At 42.1% G+C, this 18,163-nt stretch overlaps 1 protein-coding gene across 2 annotated transcripts in view; it reads left to right on the forward strand.

Annotated features, from left to right (window-relative positions):
- The first annotated feature begins 358 nt into the window (after window positions 1-358).
- ldlrap1b (low density lipoprotein receptor adaptor protein 1b) overlaps window positions 359-18,163 on the forward strand; it is a 35,347-nt gene continuing 17,542 nt past the window's right edge. Inside the window, exons 1-3 of one of the 2 annotated variants that reach the window (XM_034576290.1) lie at window positions 359-813; window positions 16,131-16,273; window positions 17,617-17,729. In XM_034576290.1, coding sequence (XP_034432181.1) covers window positions 729-813; window positions 16,131-16,273; window positions 17,617-17,729 — 341 coding nt within the window. In that variant the 5' untranslated portion in view covers window positions 359-728. The remainder of the gene's footprint in view (window positions 814-16,130; window positions 16,274-17,616; window positions 17,730-18,163) is intronic. The other variant, XM_034576291.1, reaches the window with a different exon arrangement.

Below are 18,163 nucleotides of genomic sequence, written 5' to 3' on the forward strand. Positions count from 1 at the left end.
GAATAATATGCAGATTTATCTGCTGTGATTCAATCAGAAGAAAAATAACTTCAACTACATAAATCAAAGTTTACATGTTACATGTCACTAAAGCTGCCTTCAGGCATACTCTGGATAATATCCTGACATTCTAAAGGGGTTATATGTATAAATGTGAGTTTAGCACCTTTACATGGTGAATGGAATTGGCCCCATCCTCCAACCCACTCGTGACATTACACGCACCTCCACAGAGCAGACGGTGGTTTTAGAAGCTCCGAACAGAAGAGGCCATGTGGAATTAAACATGAGGTCCAATCAGTGGCCGTGACGCGACTGCCGAACAATCTGTCACTAGAAGAGCTGCGTGTGTGTTGGAGGAGCGAAACAGGAAGCAGAGCGGCTGCAGGGGGAGAGGCGGCACCGCCCGCCCGGGATGTGAGCACCGCCACCTCCGCTGCTGCAACAACCCTCTTCCTCTCCACTCGCGTGATTCCTCAAACGGGCGTCACGCACATTATCCGCCTCATTTACATACATGACACCGCCCAGGGGGACGAGCATGATCCGCAGCCGTCGCCTGAAAGCGAACCGTGCGGAGGAGGAGGGGAGGAAAGAAACGCCGAAACAAAGTTTGGACAGGAGCGCGGTGTTTTAGACCGAGCCGAGTGTTTCCACAGCAGAAGAACCAGGGGCGCTCGTCGGAGCTCTTTGCCCAGCAGACTTTTTTAGGGGGGGGATTTACAGACATGGACGCTTTGAAATCCGCCGGAAGGGCAATTATCCGGAGCCCCAGCATCGCCAAACAGTCGTGGGGTTCGGGCAGACATAAAAGTAAGTATTTGGTCTGTTTGTGTGCATCTCCTGCGGAGGCGTTAGCCACTGCTAATCTGGCTAAACCAAGCTAGTAGCTAACATGACAAGCAGCGTTTACTTGACGCTACTTTATAACTCGTGTGTGTGTGTGTGTGTGTGTGTGTGTGTGGACGTTAGCTACAGCTGCTGGGAATCGGACAGCTGTCAGAGTGGTGGGCACAGGAACCACTGAAACAACAGGTTTCACAAAGAAAGCGTCCGTGTGCTTCAGTCGGAAATGTGAACTTGACGCTCGGAGTGACAGCAGCGCCGCGTAAACTGACTCCTGTTGAGGCGTGTGTGAGTTCAGCAGCCCGTGGTGCTGCTGGTGGTGGGGATGCTTCTGCGTGCACACGTCTGACGGGTCCGACGAGTCGCTCACTGACACCGAGAACAGCGGGGGAGTGAAAAGTTTGAGACTCCCGTCGAAACCCCGTGGTTGTCTGCCACGTCACTCGGCTGACAGCTGTGTGATGAGGAGAGTGGTCGTCTTCCTGGCAAGCCTGTGCCATCCTAGCAACGCGCTGTTGCTAGGCGATACACCACAGGAAACCAAAAAATGTGAGGCTGTTGTGAAGAGCCGTGGTGGTCACCTTTTATATACCTCTCTCTATATACATACATTCAGCGTGGCGCCTATATACGATAAGGGTTTTAATTGAATCTCTAACTCAGGTTTTGATCGGATTTTCCACCTCATCTCTCCAGTGTGTACAACCACAACCAGCATGACCACACTCACTGTGCTGGCGTGGCTTTCACACGCTTGTAAACCCTTCTCATGCTTGCATTTACAAAGGGAGAGGGTGGGAGGGGGTGTCCTCTGCTCCCCACTCCCCTCTTCCCCTATTATATTTCATGGACAATAGAGCATTTGGCAGCAAGATGTCACGCGTGCCGGACCAGTGCAATCGATGCTTTGTTTCTGTCCACTCCTCTCTGGGGGGTGGTAATGCACAATAAGCAGCATGGTCCATCCTCTGCAGGCAGGGGCCACATGCAGAGGACTAATGGCAGATCAATAGCTGATGTTGAACTTTGCCACAAGCCCATGTTCAGACTGTGGCAAAAGTCACATCCTTTCTCTGTCGGAGGCAAACTGATCTCTCTCACACCATTTCTTCATCTACATTATTTTCTCATTCGGAGGGTATAGTTTTGTCTGGGGTTAACTGTTTGCCCCCCCGCCCTGGACTGTTGAGATAATTACAGACTGAACTGAGTTTCAGCAGCACCAGTGAACAGCAACTTGTTTCATCTTGTAGAGTAGGCAATCTTCTGCTACAAGGTGGACACACCTTTTTTTCCCTTCCATTTTCATGCAGATATTGCAATTACCTCCGCCAAGGAGGTTATGTGTTCATCCCTTTCCAATTGTTTTGCTGCTTTGTTTGTTTTATTTGTTTATAATCAAGATTACTCAAAATGACTTAACAGATTTCCACCGAAACTTGGTGGAAGGATTCTGTATTTGCCAGGAAAGAACCCAGTAAAGTTTAGTGCATATCTGGACTAGGAGGTGGATCGAGCATTTTTGTTCTTTCTTAAACATTCATCATTTTCACCATTTTCCCAGGGAACCATTTACAGATCTTTTTGAAAAAGATCAGACACATTTAGTCAAATTATATCTATGAGTTTGTGAAATTTGGTGCCGCATGATTGAATTAAAAGGGACTGTTCGCCCTTGGTGGAGGCATGCGCTCTTCTGAGTAGTTTACTCTGTTGATAGTTTGCCATCTGACTTGGGTTGTAATTTTTGAGAAAGACTAAGACCATAATTTGAGGCAGTATTGCCACATGTCTACAGTAAGACTGTCTCGCACGCCCCGTGTGTTGGGCTTGGTCTTGTCAAAGCAGCCTATTCACTTCTTTGGCATCCATCAGCTCTGCATTCCTCCTCTCCCACTGTCAGTGATCAATCATAATAGATTCCAGTATTGTTTTACTAGACCCGTCTGCGTCACTTTAACGATTTCCTCACATCAACATTTAGAGTATGCTCTCATTTGTGCCTGCAGTGCCCCGTTTACCCTGCTTTCGCAGTTTTGTTTTTCTGCACGGGCACAAACATGTCAGCTCTGTCATTTCCTGCATGGTTTTAGCTCAGTTGTCTTTTGGCAGTCTGCTGAGCTGACAGAATGTCACTCTGCACTGCCCTCTCATTACGTTCTACAGTTGCAATTTCTCGCAGGGAGAGAAATGGTATGTTACATCAACTATCTTTTTAGGTCATGAAGGCACTGTTTGTTTTTTCTTTTTCTGAAAAGTGTGGGAGATAGAAAATCTCTCTCTCTGTGTGTGTGCGTGTGCGTGCGTGCATTTTATACATTATTCAGATGGTGTGACAGAATATGACATCTGTAGCTGTAATTTACATGTCATAGTGGTAAATGACATACACGTATACTGTATATAAAAACCTGAATGACATGACCACTCCCGTAAAGTGAAACCAAAGCGTCTTGATTGTTCCATGGTGGCTGGCTGCAGTGTCGTTCATAAACCCCGCCTGTTCTATGTTAGTGGATGGAACAAAGACCAAATTTAATCGTCAAAATACACATCATAATTATTTTCATCTTAGGTAGTTGTTATCACACTCAAGTGTGGAATTACTTAGTTTCTTGATGCTATAAAACAGGGTGAAACATAACGATTGACAGTTGACACTGACTCACCATTGGTCGAGCGTGTGTTACGATGGGACCTTGATCCCACAGCTTCATCCCTTTTAGAGTGTGGATACCCGACCGTCGGGTAAGATGGCAGCGTTTGTATCCAGGAATGTTTTTGCTTCATTTATATACAGGCTATGGCCATGCATAATACTAACAGGTGTTACAATTACCATTCATTCAACAACATAGAGAATGTGCTCTGCACTGGCCACAGACAGTGCTTTGTCCCCCACACAAAGTCAAGCAAAGGCGGTAATGGAGATTGCTTCCTACAGGAATCCTTTATTGAGCTGTAAAGTCCTCAATGATTTATAGGCCTGTTAGATCTTCAGTATCTGTAAGCTGCTTCTGTGTGGAGTCACTGTGTGGCGTTATGTGTGTTTGTGTGTGTTTGTGGGAATAGGACTGCACTGAATAGGACTGCACTGTTCTGGCGCCGCTTCTCCATGAGGACAAATTTTAATCCCATGGGGAAATAGATGTTTGACTTCCTCTTGTTTCTGCTGACACAGCAGGAAAAATATGATACTCTAAACATCATAATTGTTGTTTTTAAACCACTAACTGGCACAGACTCTAAATTGCAGTTTTATGAATTTGTGAAGCAAAAGCTGATTTATTTTCTTCTGTTATTCACTCTGCTGTATTGCATTTGTTTATCTGTGATTAGAAAAAACTCTATTGCTCCAGAATACATTTTTATAATAAAAAAAACAATTTATGGTGGAAACTAGATTAAAAACTAAATTAAAAAACAAGTCCCTCCTAAGACAGATTTGTTTTTCTATTCAACAAAATAGACAGAGCATTTTTTTATCCACAGTACTTGAAAAGACTATTTCCTTCTGAAAAAACAGTAAAGAAGTTAGCAAGCAAGCACAGTGGCTAACCAGCTCACCTTCCTGTTAAGAAATTGATGTAATCTCCCCCAGCCATATGTCTGGGACATATGGTCAGTGTGGTAGTTCAGAGGTCCGAAGTGTCACTGTCAGTTGGAGATCTTAGCGACAAAATAAAGGCCATCAGACTTGGACAGCGAAAAGAAAGCCTACAAATATCACAATTAAGTATATTTGGAAATCTGTCTTAGTATAATCAGTTGCGTTGTGGGCGTACTCAGCTTTAACCAGCTAGCGAGTGGGTTATTGTTACTAATGCAACTACGGACACGATTAGAATATGGGCCCACAGCAGCCAAAGTCTGGGCAAGACATTATTGGGCAACTCGGGTAAGCATAGTGCCCTTTCCTCTTGACTTGACAGGGGACGGTCACATATATGGGAAAGTAGGCAAATGATAAGCACCGATGCAACTTATATATCATCGCTTGGTGAATGTGGGCAGTGCAGGATGTGACAGACTAGGAAATTAGTTGTATCGTCTGTACATTCCATTTACTTATGTTCAATGCTGTTCTCCTGCCAGAAAGGCAGCCTGTCTTTTTTCGGACACTTTATAATTTTCATGTCCGGCAAGTAAAACTGGTTTAACGAAGCTAATATCAGGGCCTATTTCATTTTGGCTCACTATGAAAACTATAGCCAATGATGGCCAAGTGATATTAACCACACGAATGTCATTGCTTTTGGTTGAGGCTGTGACATGACTGGTCAGAGTTGAACTCCATACAAAGCAATGTTGCGTATTTGCTTTGCCATAGGAAGCTTTATTCACCAACTCTCTTTGCCACTGCCCTCGGGCTGTGAGGTTTGTGGGATGTCTTTTGGTTTTTTTTACCAGTAGACAGGACTGAAACTCAGGTAGTAGATAAGGCCACCTCTCCCTTGCCCCCCTTTCTTGTGAGCTTGTAATTCAGGTAAGACCTGCTAGTTTAATGACCAGGTCTAAAACCAATGCTTGTTTCAAAACAAAAGTCCAGGGATTTGGTTCTGTGAAGGCATCTACTTGTATAGTGTGTATATTAGATGAATAATATTTGTATTATAAGAAATGTGTTGGTGAAATCAACTGATCGAGTAATCACCTACTAATTGCAGCTCTTCTATAGATTACACCATCTCCATGTGTCTCAAATCATGACTTCAATCATGAGCATAAGACTCTTATCCTCTCCAAATCCTCTCCCCTCACCCAACTGGATCTGCTTTGGATGGTCATCAAATCAGAGTTTGATGGCTATACAGTCATGTGTTCCTCCCCATGTGTCTTTGGAGATACTCCAACACAAATATTTAAGAATATCATAATTCTGTTCTGGTGCACAATGATGGCCAAGGAGAGTCAACCACACAACTAATGCTATTGGTTGAGCCTGTGACATCAACAGTCTAAGTTCACCAAAGTTGAACTCTATGTGAAGCCATGCTGCAAATTTGCTTTGTTGTTTTATTTGACATGGTAGTTGTAAGGACCTGCTCTGTTTTGTTTCAAAACGTGTCTTTTTTTCTTCAAGGTCCAAATATACCCATAGGTATTTCTTGGGAAGGAAAAATCCCTGTTTTGTTTTGTTATTGAAATCCTAGGAAACCTTACATGACAATGACACACCCTTGCCTGTAAACTCTATTTTCATTAATGGAGGATTTCTCCACCTCTCGCTGGCTTGTCGCTCTCCTCACCACCTGTGAGTCTGCAAGGGCAGCAATAAAGAACTTGAAATGTCTCTGAGGGGGAAAAAACTTCAGTTTTAAGATGCAGAGAAGAGCCTTACGGAGGAGCTGACTTTCAATCTCAGGGACACATTGCGCAAATCTGTGGTTTTGTGTGTCAAACACTGAACAAGAGGAATATTTATCAGCCTTTGGGGCAATATGTGACTAAAACAAGAATTCAGTCAAAGCAAACAAATGGCTCATTTATCCTTCTTTTTATGCGGTTTCTCTTCCACTGGTTTGGTGTAGAGGTCCTTATGGGACCTTGTGGTTTCTACTAACTGAGACCTGACAATAACCCTAGTCGGGCTCAGTCCAGATCATATTCAGATTAACTGGGGCCAGGTGGGGTCCAGTTCTATTGCTGTGGAACAGACACAACAAATTGGAGGAGACACGGAGGTCAACACAGAGCTTGCAAACATGGACCCTTGGATGCAAAGCTGCACTCAGCTATTTGATAAAAATGCCAGCCTACTGGCTAGTATTATTTGAGTTTGAACATTATACTTTCTGTTAAACGTTGCTGTGCACAGGGCAACGTCAGGATCAGTTTCATAACCCTGATTCTTGCTGAGAGCACATTCTGGCCTCAGCTGGTCATCAGCTTGTAATCCCTGACTGGCATGACCAGTCATTTCTCTCCTCTCTCCCCCTCTCCTCACTTTCCTTCTTTGAGTGGATTAAGCCAATAGTGAAAGACACGTGTCTCAATGTTAGGACTTAAATCATGACCATAAGACTCTTATCCTCTGCAAATCCTTTCCCCTCACCCAACTGAATTTGTTTTGGATGGTTATCAAATCAGAGAGTGATAGCTGCACAGTCATGTGTACCTCCCTCTGTGTCTTTGAAAATGCTCCAACTCTGATATTTAAGAATATCATAAGCCTGTTGTTAGGAGCCGAAACCAGAGAAGCATCCTGGTGCTCAAGGGCGATGATAAAAGGGGTCACAGGCTGCTGAGCAGAAATGATCCCCATTGACTGTTCATCTTACCTAATATGGATTTCTCCTCTCGTCAACAGGCCTGTAGTTTATGCCCATGGTCATTTTTGTCCAATGTTGTTATTTGTGTATGTCACACTCGGAGAGACTCTGACCTGGGTTATCGTTAATATGTGAAACATTTCCTGTATTTTTCCCACTGAAGCTAAAATGAAGAGGGGGAACAATGGCACTGGATCAGGCAGGCACAGACAGTGGCTATTGTCCCATGTGTACTAACACACTTTTTCCCCTTTGACTAACACTCAGTTCTTCTCTTCTGAACAATTCTCCGTCTCAGCCTTTTCGAAAAATGACTGTCTGTTTTTAGGAGTTAGTGATGATGGTGCTTGTCTCTGACCTGCACAGCCTGAACAGAGTATATAAGCTTACAGACACAGTGTACAGTACAAAACATGGTCACACAAGACCAATTGTCAATAGTCTGCAATGGAAACGCAAGACAAAACTTTTTTGTGGCACAGTTAAAGGTTATATAAGGCTCTGTCTTAACAAGCCTTGTGCTGCATCTTTATGCATCCCCCCCCAGGCATCTTTCCTCATCTGAGTCGGCAGTTTCTAAATTACCCCAAAGTGTCCTGATTGGAATCTGATAATGCTGGAATAGGTTGTTTTTGCACATGTCTTGTCGTTGGGAGATAAGAGGAGGTCATCTCACTACAGGCGTAGGTCAGCTGATCTATAAATAGCTGAAGACACATGAGCAATTCTGCTTTTGTCATTTTTTGCACTTTAGGCTGTATCATCCGCTGTTTTCAGACGTAACATGCGGGTAAAATTCAGAGAATTGGCTACGAAGTTCACCTGCATTCTGTGTTTCACACATGCACAACACAGCGGATGTATTCTATACAGACATGTTTGCAACTGCATCAAATCCTCTGCATTATTCAGGTGAGAGGTGTAGCAGCCGGATGCAGCAGGCAGAGACAGGAAGTGTCTTATACTGCTGTGGAGATCGTGTGGTTTTCTTGACAACTCACAGACAGCGGTGTCGGCTCTTATCACCATAAACTCTCTTGACATCTTTGGCGGTGTCTGATTGTAGACACCACTCTCTCCACAAATATCTCACAGCTTTTTCACCGGGGGATGTTTGTTTCTTTTTTTCTTTTTCTTTTTTCATTTTTGCGTCTGTTGCCCATTAGAACCGTCATCAACCCCTCCACTTGCTCGCGGTGAATGAAGCAAGGGATCCCCTAATGTGTTCACACATTGACTTTTCCTGGATTTCTACAGACATTATACTTGGAAGCCAGGCCGAAGAAGTCTGCAGAAACTGCGGAGCCTTATCAAAACAAGACTTTCTCGTCTTAGTGGACAAGTAGCAGTTTTCAAACCACTTCTCCAGAGGGGAAACAAAGCTAAACACATGAAATGGGCTAAGATATACAAACATTTAACAGTGGATGAATGGGGAAAAAATGACATGTACTCAAAGTTTGGTATTCGTGGCAGTATAAGATGGCTGTATTTCGGGAGATGAAAGGGAGAGAGAATGATACTGCTGTGCATCAAACTAGTAGTGACATGTAGTGGCGAGAATATTCAAGTCTTGTTTTTTTTGCGTAGTCTGGAGTTGAACACCTGCACTGAACTGACTTGATACTGACCAAGGAGAAGTACAATTCCATTCTTCAGAGACATGCACTTTTTGTTTGCTTCTTTGTCGAGAAGGATTCATACTGCAGCAGGATGAATGAACACACCCCAATGGTTATCATGAACTACTTTAAGACCAAAGAAAATCAAGGAGTCTGTCATGGACTTTCCTCCACAGTCACCTGACCTCTAACCCACTGAATAATAATGGGGGCACTTGAAGACAGAGAAGGCCAAGCATTCTGACAAGATGCTCTTTGGAGTTCCTCCACACGTAGTTGATGTAATTTTAAAGTGACAGGAGGACTCTGACAGCCCAAGAATAAACAAGTGGCTCATACCCAAAAGAGGAGATACATTTATAGCATCCTTGGGTATGAATTCCCCTAACCAGAGTGATTCCAACCAAAGCAAGAAGTGGGATCCTGTTATTTGCCTGGCATCAGTGCTTGTTTCACTGTGCAATCACCAATGTGTTCTAGAAACACAAAAGCCTCAGAGGAGACCCATCTCATTCAGGAGATGGTACCAAAACAATAAGTCATTCACAGTGTAGTATCCAAAGGGCCCATATAAATGCACTTGGACTCCCCTCCTCTTACTCATTCACCGAAGCCCACGAGACACCACACAGAGAGCTCTCGGTGCTCTGAAGCTCCTTTCAAAACTCAACAAAGGGGAAAATGTTGATGCAGCAGGCTGGACTTGTGGAGCCTGCTGGAGCTGTGGAGAGGTGGCAGGGCTTTGACTAATGACCTGAATGTCTTTATTTGTGTTTGTATGTCAATCCAAGCTGGGCCACTTTGCTGCCGAGCTGCCACTTTGCTCCCCCTACAAGAACTCCAGAATAATCATTCATTACTGACGTAATCTGTTATCACTTGTTGAATGATGTCAACAACAAGGGTGTTAAAAGATTTTCCCAGACACAGCTTTAGCATTAACTCCTACAATTTGATGTGATAGTTAATCATGGTGTGAAGTCACAGTTGACGAGCTCAGTCACGCCAAGTGCTCAACTTAGTAACCCTTGAGTTTGTTTTCGGTTGAGAAATGTGTCAATGAATGTGTACGAGTGGCAATGTTCATGTTTAATTCATCTCTGTAGAGAAACTCTCTAAATGTTGTCTGGAAGCACGTTCTTGATGGCACTGATAAAATGACTGAATTGTCAGGATGGCACTGTGAACAGTGTGTTTTCATCCCCTTCTTGCTGCATGCATATCCCTCTCTGCCATCCCCAGAGTATTAACTACGTTTTTTAGCCTGCACTCACAGCGTAGCAGAGCGTTCCTGCTGTTTCCACGGTGATTAAACTGTTGCATCTCCCTAATTGTCCATTACATTTGTTATGTGAAGGACATATGTGTGTGAATTTATGGTTAAAATTTTGACTTGCCTCCATCATTTGCATATTTTTCTTGGTTTTTAACTCTATTTCATGATTATACCTCACTTCCCCTTTTCTCTTATCAGCTTGTACTATATTTATGACAAAGGTTTATCTGGCTGTCCCTTCTTCCTGTCTATCAACTGCCCTTCTTTCAAAGCAGAGGCAAGGCCATGAAGAGCCGATCTTCAGTCACTGTCGCTGGCTGTTGACAGGGAAAGCGATAGGGATCCTCTCTGACCCACCCTTGTCCAAATTGCCTGGTTCATATCCTCTGTGTTGGCTTTTGACCAAATACCCACCACCACCACATTCTCCACCCTTTGAATGTTCTCCTGCTGAAAGACTCAAAAGGGCCTAACTGCCTCTGTAGTATTAGCTTCATTAAAACTTAATGAAAAGTCCCAGCTTATGCATAGACTTGAATGATCAGATCTTAAAAAAGAGGCTAAGACCTCTTCAGTGTGTTGTCCTCTACGACAATCTTGTGTAAAAAGTGGGCAAATGAGAGCAGATTGTACACTCACACTGACAACAGAGAGACTGTTAGGATTCCTGCCCAGAGATTCACTGAACCCCACAGCTTCAATAACCTGCCTGAAATCATACAGGCCATTTTCGAAAAAACACAGTTTAACCTGAAATAAGTGTTAATACGGATATCTCTTTCCATATCAGAGAAAAGTCAGGCAAATCAAACACACAAAGTAAACTTCAACTACTTTCTGTATATGTCCTAATAACTTCTGGTTATTGTTGGTATTTATTGTTAACGTGTAAAGTGCAGGTCAGCGGGAGAGTGAGGAAGGAGAACATGCAGCAGGGTAATACAGCACAATACAAGGATACCGGGTCTATAATGTGTCTCTGCCATGACCCTGAATCAGCAGCTGCAATAATTATGCAGCGGTGGGGCGTGGAGACATTGGGTTGTTTTATCCAGAAGTCTAATGTCCCTGTAAACCTATCTGCTACTCGGCTGACAGTGTCACATAGAGATTTTAAAGATCTGTAGTGTTACACTGTGGTTTAGATGAGGTGAAGTGCTCAGTGAGGAAGTAGTTATGTGTCTTTTCTTTGCCGAGTAGTATGGTGTAGTGTTGAGACTTGTCTGAAGCAGGAGGAGACAGAGGTGATGGAAGCAAATTTCCATCTTGATGGGCAGAGTGGACAACTGGCTGGAGGATTTCAGGCAGATCATTCTTTAATTAGTGGCTTCCTAGAAGATGTTTGTCAAGGTTTAGGAGTTCACATGCACATGAACTGTTATCACATCACAAATTACACATGAAATAAGCAATTATTTACAATTCGGACAATTCAGAGAAATGGGCAGATCTAGATGTCTGTTTTTTTAGCCCTTTTTTAACATTGTGAGATGGGAAGCACTGTGTGGAGGTATGTGCTTTAGTGCCATTATAGAGTTTAAGTGTCCAAGCTGAAAAATAACAATTGGACACTATTGAAAGTTTCAGGATGCTTTCTTTTGAATATTTATATATATATATTTCTTGGATAGAAATATAGTTTTTTACATTTATGGGGACAGATGAAGGAGAAAAAATTTATACCGAATGTCAGTAACAGTTCCACCTCATCATAGGTCCAAGGAAAGAAATCCCTCATCTTACCTTTCACGACTGTTGATTCTTGTTCATAGTATCACCTGTAATTAAGACAATCTGCTTCCTGTTTACACTGGCACGCACATGCCTGGTGTAAATGAATGGTCACGTGAAATACATTTTCAGGTGTGTTCGAATTGACGGAGATTATTACTGATGCAGAGATAAACCACTTGTGCAATACATTTAAGTATGGCTGTGGCCCTAGTCTTACAGTAGCCTTCTCATCTCTAGGGATGGAGTATTCCGTAGACTATGCATTCATGCTGAACTGCTCATCATCCCTGGAGACTTGCCTTCTGCAGGCATTAGTATGGGCAGTTGAAGCGCACAGGCTTGACTCTGATCCCTCTCTGCTGGACCTGAACAACCCTGCTGCTACAATTGTGTGTATTATGTGAATGGCATCTCTCCAAAGCCTTGAATCACTCTGACCATTTTCAAAGCAAATCTGACAGACTGTTAAAAATGCAGACCGGTTCGGCAATGTTTCCTTTTTGTAAACCGCAAAAACTCTGGACTGAAGGTTCACTGTTGCCTTTACAAAAGCAAGCAAACACTAAAGGTGAGATATGTCACAGCAGCTGAGGCTATCATTGCCATTGTGTTTGTGTAACTGTTTGCAAATGTTTCAAGTGGCTACACCTACTAATGGACGTTTATAGTCCACTTGGACCTGTCGGTAACTTGATTTAGGTCACTCACGGCAGCGAGTGATTCCTCGCCACAGATTATATTACAGTGAGGGTGCTACTCATCCAGGGACTAATGAAGCAGCAGAGGGGGGCTGATCTGTTCGCCATACTTAGGAGCGCAAAGACCTTGACCTTAGAGTGGGTGTTCACTGTTAACACCCACCCATTACTTAAGTATGGGTTTGGTTAGAGCTGCATTTAGACCATTAACAACCATTCTCCATAACCACTCACAGTTGGCTTGGTTTTGGTGGAGAGGTAAGGAATGTTATATGTTAACCTCTGCTGCTTTCTTCAAATGCTTCGTGTGATATGGTTTCTTAAAACCATAAAGTCTTATACTATTTTTAGCGATTAACCACGGAAAAAGTCAGCAAAATTGGGTCCAGATATTTCCTGGAGTTTGCCTTTCACATATAAGGAATGCAGCAGGACATTGTCTGCATCAGATGCATTTACAACTTCAACAGGAGGGAGGACATGAGGTTTAAATTTGGATGCGGAAAACAGTGTTTTTGTTCACAGCCCAATGACACTGGCATCAGCCCTTCTTACCAAAGGCTCTTGAATCTCATTTGTCTTTCCAAGATTACCTCTTCGTAGGCATCTTCCATGTGTCTTTATCATCCTGCGATATTTGTATTCTTCCAGTTTCATGTCTCACGTTAGAAACGCCATCGACACAACTGATCGCACACTCGCAGTGTAGTTTCCAGACATCCAAAATTTCAGGAAAATGTCCGCAGTTCAATGCAGAGTTCAGTGCATGTCTGAAACTGGCTATAGTGTTCACAACGGATGAATACATTCACAACGCTTTAAAATACTTAATGCACTGTTCACTTCTCTTTTGTGGTTACATTAATTAGAAGATGGATAATGTTTGAAGTAAATAATAAATTGTAAATTTACTTTAAATTAAATGCTTAGTTAAAATTGTATGACATTAATTTGGTTATTCCATCATTGGTAAGAATAATTGTCAATTTATCATTAAAGCTTAACAATCCAAAATGTATTCGTTCAAGAAAGGCTGAAACAGTTGAGGTAAGGAAGCTGCTGAGACGGAGCCTGTTTCAATCAAATCTGCACAAAAATCATGTGCTGCTGAAGGAAATTACAGCACTCGGGCTACAATGGGGACAACGAATAGATGATTTGTGTGAATACCATCAGATAAGTCATTTTTCATTTCAATTAATCACCAATTATTTCCTGAGTTAATCAGTGAATCTTATTTTCTCAATTGAATAAGATGAAAATGTCCATCACAATTTCTCAGAGCCCAAGTTTGTCTTTTTCTCACTAATGGTCCAAAATCCAAAGATAGTCTATGCACTACTATTACAGATAAGTATTTGAACAATCAATTTATTTCAGTTTTCAATCAAGCAAGCAATTCTGAAGATTGTGGCCAATACGTTTTTTTGTCAATTGACTCAAAATTCAATTGAATCTGTATTAAAGATGTGACTGTGTAAATGGCTACACAAACATGGTTACAGCAACAACAGGAGTCTATTTAAATTGCCCTGAAGATACTGGGTGACATGAAGACCACCCAGGTGGGAGGGGTGTTGTTGTTCACTGTGTTTCTGGCTGGATCTCGTTTGAAGAGACAAATGGCCTCCACTCACTATCACACCACATAATGGCAAGTCCATAAACTTTTTATGAGCCTCAAGGAGAAGTTAGCATGTTTATTGCTGGACCAAATGGCTGAATACAGAAGAAGCTTTTTGAAGTTTGTTGTCTGCTTGTGTGAACATCCGGTCTGAGATATTGTTTCCACTTTTTCTGCAACTGGTTCCTTTTATTACAGACTTGAGTGTGGCAAGTTTGAAAACTGCTGAATAATTTGAACATATGGGTCTTAATGGTTTGGTGTTAAATGGAAGGAAGGTCATGTCACACAAGTGGTTTTGTTCTCGCTGTGTCCTTTGTTCTGTGAACCAGGCTCTCTTCATACTGACCATAATCTGTATATAAAGATGGTCGACAGGACAGCTCCACTAAAGTGAAGCCAAAGTGTCTCAATTACCACCTGGTGGCTGGGTGCAGTATAGATCATAAATCCCACCTCCTCTATGTTAGTAACCATTTTTTTGCCATGTTAGTAAAACATCTTTTCTCAAAGATGTTTTATGTCACGTTGGTTGTTCCTATCACACTTTTAATTTTTCTAGTAAATTTGATTTTAATTATATAATTGAAAAAAACTGGTGAAACGTCATGATTGACAGCCGAGTGTGTGTATCACTAAAACCATGCTACCATGGCTCCATCCCCCGAGTGCTTCTTTGCAGACTCTGGCTCCAATGCGCAAGATGGCGGCATTTGTATCCGGGATATTTTGGCTTCCGGATAGTGGAAGAAAGTGGTCGATTTGTCGTCTATTTTTCTATATTGGTTATGATACTGACATAACATGGAGAAAAAGACGTTGCCTTTAGCACGTGACTAATGTTCCCTCTGAAAAAAAAAATTCATTTCTTAACAAACCGAACAAAAGAGAACAAAAAACGAAAAGAACAACATTGTGGGTAAGTGTCAGAGTCTTTGCCACAGAAGCTTAAGGAGATGGTCCTTTATTAATGAGACTTTGCTGGCTGTAGTTGGCAGGATTGTAGTAAAGAGGGACCAGTTTTATTACTTGTACTTGGCACTTTGTTGAAAACATATATATTCCAACGACCACCACTGACATTTCATATTAAACTTTAATTTAGTTTTCATGGCATTTATGCTCGATTAGTCTGTGTGATAAATGAGAGGGATACAGTGCAGAGTACACACAGGGCCAGAGTGGATAAAATAAACTTTATTGACCCTATGCAGGGTAATAAAAGTGTCACAGCTACAGTGGTACATAACAGATGCTTAAATAAGTAACTTTGAAAATGTAAAAAAATAACAAAACTACGATAGAAGCTACCAAACCCAATTTACAGTTAAGATTACTTTCAAGTTGCTTTCTAATAGCATCTGGAAATAACAAATCCTTTTGCTCATTTTTTACATTATGAATCAAAAGGTATTTATTAAGAGTTATGTTTGTCTATATCAGTATTATTTCTTATTTGTATTTTCAGGATATTCCTATCCTATTAATATGATTAAAATTTTGAGTTTGAGTCAAAAATCTTTTTTATTTTCATGGTTTTAAGAGTCTTTTGAGACCTTCGTGGTATTTCAGAGATTTCAGGGTATTTATCTTTTTGGAGAATTGATACTTTTTTCTGATACTTAACACTCACTTACCTATGCAGTTCACATTTGGCAGGACCTCGGCTCTGGCCGCCAAAAGAAGATGATCCACCTTTTTATTTAGGTTTAAAAAAACTTGGTGCCCTCTTCCTCATTTTAATTTCCAGTAACTTATATTTATATTTCTGTGAAAATAGACATGATTTATTTTTGCCAGTGAAATATTCACTTAATAAAACACTTGAGTTAACCTCACACTTCAAGAAGGTATAGCTACAGCTAATTAGACACAGCCATGAGCACATAGTTCGGCTGCTGTCGTATCTAATCCAGCTGAGTTTAGCATCCTGCTAGTGGACACAGAGAGATAGCGCTGAGCTTTGTTGACATATGACACAAAGTATCTCTCGGCCTGCTTAACAGTAAGAGCAACAGTGTTGTTGATGAGCTGTCATGCATGTCTCTCCTCTTGCAGAGCTTCCGGAGAACTGGACGGACACAAGGGAGACCCTACTGGAGGGTATGGTGTTCCAGCTCAAGTATCTGGGGGTCACGATGGTCGAGCAGCCCAAAGGAGAGGAGCTGTCTGCGGCTGCCGTCAAGAGGATAGTGGCTACGGTAAGAAAGACACATTTTCAGCAGCGAAGACTCACACACACACGCATAACTTAATTCGATTCGATTTAATACACAGACCTTCTAAAATCTTCTCATCATCATGCCTGGTTTAAGAAAACTAAGTTTCTCTGAAGCAGCCATATTATATTCTCCCCATCATCACCTCAGCCACTTGTAAATCATAGTCAACACCCCCCACTCACCCTCATCCCACCCAAGGTCCAGATTGACATTTAGAGGAGGATGCAATTAGTTAGAACATTGTCGCTCATTGCATGGCTCAACCAGCTTTATCATTGCAGAAAAGGGCTTAATGTTATTGGATCTGGCAGCTCAATGGATAACGAAGTTAGTGGTGGCAGAATAGGGGACTTGGGACACAGTGATGTATGGAGAGGGAGGCAGAGGCTCTGGTTGGGCCTGATCTATTGGCTGCCCTTGGTTTCCCTCCAAAAAGGATGTTAGGAGGCTGAGTGGGAGTTTTTTTTTTAAAAACGTTTCGCCTTTAGAAAAGATTACATTTTCTCTCTATTTTCTCTGTGGTTCTCAGTCAAAAATATACTGTTGTTGTTAAACTTGTTTGATTTGTTTGTGTTTGTTTTGACAAAGTCTTTGGTCAATGGCTTATGTCAGATACGTCTGGTCAAGTCAACAACAACATTATTGGTTAGAAGTTCAGTTTAAAATTAACTTTTCTTTTGAAACACTAGTGCAGTTCCCGTTCTCAACATGTCTGTTTGGAATTGTCGGTTTGCCAGGCCTGTCGCAATGCTGGTTGCAGATTTCTTTCTGAAGCTGTGCAAGTGACCTGTTGTAACTGATCCGTGGCAAGTAGAGACCGACGGCTGACTGTTTAAGTTCCGAGAAGCTTGAAGCAGAACCCCAAACCGGAGAATCGGTTGTAGTTGCAGTTCTAGTGAATGCGCTGTTTTTGTGATCAACGTCACTTTCATTGATTAGTCCTAACAGCAGCTGCTACAGTGCATTGGTCGCCTGTTTATTCAAAGTTTGCGGATATTGAATATATTGTGCATCCACGTCGCACCAAATTCAACACCTCAATTCCTGTGGCTCTTAACAATACTTGAGTGTGACGCAGATAAGATGAACAGTTCTCGAGATATGGAAGCCAGATACAGACAGACAGTCAGAGATTTCTAGAATTAGATTGACGATTGATGGTAGGAATTGTGCTTTGTGACTGATTTGAATAAAATAATTTTAAACATAAATTCAAAGTGGTATTGATTGTTTTTCCTTCCCTTTCTGTCTCTCTTTCACATATATTTTCTCCTTGTGGCCTCCGCCCTTTCTTTCTCATCCTTCTCTTCCCCATCTTCCAGGCCAAAGCAAGTGGAAAAAAACTTCAGAAAGTCACGTTATCGGTCTCCCCACGAGGAATCATCCTTTACGACAGTGCCTCTAACCAGCTGATAGAAAACATCTCCATATACAGGTCAGTTTTTTTTTCCGACTCCTCAGGCGCCGTGTCAATGTTTCTCACACACTCCGTGTCCTGGACTGAACCGGGCTGCTCCGATTATTAAATACTCTCACCCTGAATTTAAAACAAAAAGTGTTTTTTCCTGTCTTGTTCTCATCCATCACTGAAGGAATGTGAGTATAAGGATGTGTGGTACTACATAGCAGGGTTGTGTGTCTGTGTCTGTGTCTCTGTCTGTGTGGGTGTCTGTGTCTGTGTGTCTTTGGTGTGTGAGAGGGAGAAATGTAGACAGTCCATAAACTGTACGTCTCATCAATCTCAACTACCATGGGACTCCCTCACAGCTGTACGCCTGAGCTTTCACCTTAGGTGTGACTGACTGACACACACTCACGCACACTATTTCTCTCTTGTCCTCTCTACTAAATATCTACAGATCTCACTTG

Source organism: Hippoglossus hippoglossus, chromosome 22 (genome assembly GCF_009819705.1).
Source record: "Hippoglossus hippoglossus isolate fHipHip1 chromosome 22, fHipHip1.pri, whole genome shotgun sequence".
Classification (NCBI taxonomy): domain Eukaryota; kingdom Metazoa; phylum Chordata; class Actinopteri; order Pleuronectiformes; family Pleuronectidae; genus Hippoglossus; species Hippoglossus hippoglossus.